The 5,590-nt window shown below is 39.0% G+C and overlaps 1 protein-coding gene across 4 annotated transcripts in view; it reads right to left on the bottom strand.

Moving 5' to 3' along the window:
- COG3 (component of oligomeric golgi complex 3) overlaps window positions 1-5,590 on the bottom strand; it is a 70,510-nt gene that overhangs the window by 26,340 nt on the left and 38,580 nt on the right. For all 4 annotated transcript variants that reach the window (XM_003790358.3, XM_023513588.1, XM_023513589.1 and 1 more), the window contains one exon: window positions 1,939-2,063. In XM_003790358.3, coding sequence (XP_003790406.1) covers window positions 1,939-2,063 — 125 coding nt within the window. The remainder of the gene's footprint in view (window positions 1-1,938; window positions 2,064-5,590) is intronic.

Raw genomic sequence — 5,590 nt, 5'->3', positions numbered from 1 at the left:
CTTCTGGGTCACTGAGCCTGCCTATGAAGGCTAAAGACAAGCTGCTGAGACTAAGCTGCTCTCTTTCCCCTGCTCAGCCTTACTGTGTTTCCCCTAGATTATCTTTCCTCATCTTTGATCAGTAAGACTGAATGGGTTAAGATCTGAATATGAACTGAGTGAAAAAAGAATATGAGCTAGGTGAAAATAAGTCTATGTCATAAAACAAAAACCCAGCCATAACCTCCTTAGGCCTGTCTGGCTAACATCTCTGTTAAGCACCCAAAAGGCTTCATTCACTGTGGACTGTGATGACAATGGATTCTACATGGAATACACTGCCTGCATATTTTCCCTGGGATCTAGGCTCCACTGCAGGAAGTTTCCTTTTCCCAGACTAATATCATTATGCAGTACACCTAATAGGGAACCTGGAGAAGAAGAGATGCCAAATGCCAAACGCCAAACCTCTCTCTGGAAGAGATCTCATCAGCTAGACAAAAAGGCCGAGACAGGTTAAGTCTGTAGAGGAGATCTGGCTTCATCCCTAAAAGTCCTGGACTAGGCAAAAGGCACTCTTGTCACATTTCAAAATCACCAGCATCAAACTCCAGCAGTTACTCAGTTTAAATTAAACACAGAGTAGTGTGGACTCTACCAAACCAATGAAAAACTATACAACTTTGTTCAGTCCTAGGATTCTGTGGTATGGAATATATGTACGGTGTGAGAGTATATGTATACTCCTTTTGAACCATATCCATAAGAAAGAGTAGCATCTGGACAATTCATTACATGACTGCTGTATTTAATCATTTTACTCTTTATACCACATATGCAGTTGCCACTATAGTAATCAAATTAATAAATTAAAAAGTAAATTAAAACCACCAAATTTTATAAAACATTTTGGTTCAGCAACAAAATCAACGACAGCAAATAAATGTCAACAAATCTGATGCTACAGGGAATAATCTTATCACTAAACTGGAGCGCCTCTCTAACGCCCTCTTTCCTTCTAAAATATGAAACAATTACTTTTTTTTTGTCTCTCTTAAATCCAGCTACCCAGTGAACCTCAGGAGAAGGGTATTCTTTCTTCCTTTAGAATGCCATGCCATCTCGCTGCTCTTTTCTCCCTATTTCTCTCTCCTTCCCTATTCCTCTCTCATTCCCTTTCTCCTTCTAAAATATAAAACATTAAACTGGAATGCTTAACATAACTCTGTCCCCAGTAATAAACACACAAAATTGGTATCTAAAAGTGAAAAAGATACTGTTAACTTCAGTCAATAACTAAACTGAGTCCACAGTTAGAAACACATGTAATCTTAGTACTACTTGTCAAGGATACTGATTAAAATTGAATGCAAAGGGGCGGCACCTGTGGCTCAGTGAATATGGTGCGGGCCCCATATACGGGAGGTGGCGGGTTCAAACCCAGCCCCGACCAAAAACTGCAATAAATAAATAACATTTAAAAAAAAATTGAATGCAAAACTAACTTAGAGTCACTGCATTTAATACTAACTGTATATTATATCTATGTGACACTGTATGACCTTCTGTATCTCTCTATCTTCATCTACAAACTAAGGTAGACAAATTAATCAATTGTAAACTTACTTTCAGTTATGGCCTCCTCTGACTATCACTAAATGCTAAAGCTCTTCTCCTCAGAAAGGCACAAATACAAATACATGTACAAAATTTACCCACAATTTCAAGGTGTTCAAAGACTCCCTAAAGCCCATTAATGAATTCCAAGACGTACAGAAAAAGCTCAAGTTAGGAATCCCTAAATTAGCTTGACCTTCAAGTTACCTCCATATCTAAAAATTATGATTCTAGAAATCTGAAACAAAATGCTGTACCAAGATCTTAAAATATAGATTTAAAAATACTCCAACTGAAACAGTAAGCAATTCAGAGAAAAGATACAAGAATTTACACACGTACATCTATGCATCTGTATAATTTGGAGAGACAGACAAGAGTTCTTCGAACTGTAGGATACCACATTCCATGAAGATCTGCTGGAGAAATTGTGGTCTGTGGTCTAGGATTGAGGGATTCTGTTGAACCTAAAAGCCAAACGTAAAAGAAGACACATTTCACATATGTGGGTGTTTGTCTTATAATAATTTATATGGCAACTATAAACTATTTATTCTCATTAGCTATCAATAGCTAGGGGCATCAGTTTATTCCAGTCTCACCTTCAATCAAGAATATTTGTCATAAGAAATCTAAGTCAGTCACAGGTGAGATTTCACACAATAAATAAGAACACACATGAATATATATATATATATATTCCAGCTTCACTTATGTACTCAGCCCAAATTGCTTTTCCCAACCTATTATTAATAATCTTTATGAAATAAATGAAAAGCACACTCCTATTATACAGCACAGTCATTAAAAAGGAGGCGGATCTGAATAAAACCACATGGAGCAAGCAGGAGCCCAGGGACATCAGGAATGACAAAAAAGTAAAGCAATTTCAAAGCAATTTTAAACAGGAAGATTAATGAAAGCCTGTCTGTCTGTCAGCCTGTCTTCTGTGTTCTGAGTTACATCACTTCCAAGTCTAATTAGTATATCCAATTCCGGAGTGAAGAGAACTGGCCACCCAGCCAAGGTCAGAACAGGCAGCCTCTAAAGAATGTGAGTAGGAACAGGTGGAGGGTGCCATTGAGCAGACAGTCACCTTTATAAGGAAAGCACAGTAACTTCAGGGTCAAGGGACGACATGAGTCACAAATGTGGAGTTGGTCTAAAACTTTGGGATAAGAGGGGATACTGAAATATGGACTGGGTATTAGAGGACACTGGGAAATTTATTAAATGTTTAGTGTGATAAAGATCTATGGTTATAAAAGAGATATCTTTATTTCTGAAAATAATGGAATACTCAAAGGTGAGTGTGAGTGATGTCAATAATATATTTTTATAATGATTAGCAAAAAAAATACATATATATATCTAAGGTCTGACAATTAAGTTCATAAACTCATCCTAGAAAAAGTGCTACACACCTCATTGCTGAGTATTACTATAGTCACCTTCAGGGTACTCCCTGCTTGGGAAGCTATGCACCAAGCTATGCCATTATACAGTTTACCCTTCAAAGCAATTTTGAAACTCTTTTTCTGGAATGACCATCAGAGCCATCATTATAGGAAGGCCTAACAATTAATTTTTTGAACTTGTTCAACTTGCACTTATGTTGACAGCACTGTACAAACAACTCGGTGTGGTTTCATAACCTTGGTATATCGGAGTCTCACAAATATGTTCGTGTCAGGTTGTGGTGGTGTCTTATTGAATGGCATTCATTATTATGGTTGCAGGTTTCTGTGTGCTACATAATGACAGCTACAGCACTGTACAAACAACTTGGTGTGGTTTCATAACCTTGGTATATCAGTGTCTAACAAATCTGTTTGCGTCAGGCTGTGGTGGTGTCTTATTGAATGGCATTCATTCTGTGTGCCATATAATGACAGCTCTTATGACCAATCCAGAAAAAGTTCCAAAATTTCTTTGAAGGGTTGACTAGGTGCTGGTGTTGGTGCATAGCTTCTCAAGGTGACTGTAGTGATATTCAACAATGAGGTATGCAGCACTTTTTCTAGGATGGGTTTGCACTTAATTGTCAGATTTCACATAATATGATAAAATACTAAGTCTTGAATCCAGGTGGTAGGTATGAGTGTTCATTGTATATTTCTTTCCACTTTTTATATATTTGGAATTTTCTTTTTTTTTTTTGAGACAGAGCCTCAAGCTGTTGCCCTAGGTAGAGAGCCGTGGCATCACAACTCACAGCAACCTCTAACTCCCAGGCTTAAACAATTCTCTTGCCTCAGCTTCCCAAGGAGCTGAGACTACAGGTGCCTGCCACAATGCCCAGCTATTTTTGATTATAGCTGGCATTGTCGTTTAGCAGGCCCATGCTGGATTCAAACTAGCCACCAGCTCTGGTATATGTGGTTGGCGCCTTAGCCACTTGAGCTACAGGAGCCAAGCCATGGAATTTTTTTAATAACAAGAAATAAAAATGTATTCATGATATACTGGCAATAAGTTACAGAAAAAATGTAATTCTTTTTTTTTAAAAAAGGGCCAGATCTGCATATGCTTTATTAAAGACCTAGAGGGGCAGTGCCTGTGGCTCAAAGGAGTAGGGTGGCGGCCCCATATGCCAGAGGTGGTGGGTTTAAACCCAGCCCTGGCCAAAAACTGCAAAAAAATAAATAAATAAAGACACTAGAAATACACTTCCTTCAAAAAAAGAAAAAGACCTAGAGGTTGTGTGGCACAGATTTGAGGGAAAGGATAGGGTAAAGGAAATGCTGAGTTAGTTCTTTCACTTTGTAGTTTTATAAGCTCTTTTTTAAAAAAGCAAGTGATACTTGTAGAATTTTTTTTTTTTTTTTTTTTTGCAGTTTTGGCTGGGGCCAGGCTTGGACCCGCTACCCCTGGTATTTGGGGCTGGTGCCCTACTCCTTGACCCCCAGTGCTGCCCTACTTGTATAATTATGAAATCTCTTTCACAAAGCTTTGGTAAACTAAAATCAATTTTAAATAACATTTCTTAAAGAATAATAAACTAAACAAATTATATCTAAGAATAGTTAGGAGATTTATTTACAGTTTTCCTAAGGATTATGCTATCTACAGGATCCCTCCCTCAAAACAGAAAGTCAAGAGTACACCCAAATAAAAGTTTAGTGAACCAAATGTGTTTAAGTACTTTAAAGCCGGAAGTCAGCTTGGGTTCACTTCTCCCTTTCCTGCCTGCGAGTGGCTTCTGCAGCATGCCAGCAAGAGGCAGGTGCCTCCTGGCTGCCCCTTCTGAAGGGCAGAGCAAATCCTAGGACCAGGGCTTCTCCCACAGCTACCCTGCACATCTGCCTCCTCCATCCTTTGCAGCCTCCACCATCCTCTACAGGCTCCCTTTCCCCTCACTTACTCTACACAGCTTTTGCTTCTTGAAGGTACTGATAATCAGTCTCTTCACAGAACAGTCCCTCTACCAGGATGCCCTGACACAACATCCTACCCCGTGTTTAAAGCCTTCCTTTCAAAGGCTTCTCACTGTCTCACTTAAAACATACCTGGGAACCAGAGAAGTGATTGTACTCTTTTTGGTTTTGCTTCCCTTCCTACCTGATTCTGAGTCTTGCTTACCCTAACTTCTATCATGATTCTAGTAACACCAATAAGCATATGAATGGATGATCAGATGGTCATCCTTGACCTTCTCACCTCCAAAGACATTTACTTCCACCTTCCATCCCTATCCCAGAGGGAAACTTTCTTGTTTCTTTTAGAATTACCTTCATATTACTCTCTACAGATTTTCTTCTCACCCTAAACTATTCTACCATGTAAGTATTAAAACATGGCACTACACTCTCTACCCACAATGTTCTCAGGACTTCATCCTTCTCACCTATTTACTCGAACTACACTGCCAACCCCTCCCCCTCCGGCTTCAATCACACTCACTCGTCTGCTTCTGAATTCCCCAAAGCAGCCACACGGTCTTCCACTCCTGAATGCCCAAATACATGCTATTCTGTCTTTTTTTTTTTTTTTT

The sequence above is a fragment of the Otolemur garnettii genome, unplaced genomic scaffold (assembly GCF_000181295.1).
Source record: "Otolemur garnettii isolate 467f Iridium unplaced genomic scaffold, OtoGar3 scaffold00043, whole genome shotgun sequence".
Classification (NCBI taxonomy): Eukaryota; Metazoa; Chordata; class Mammalia; order Primates; family Galagidae; genus Otolemur; species Otolemur garnettii.
This window is presented reverse-complemented; position numbering and strand designations above follow the sequence as displayed.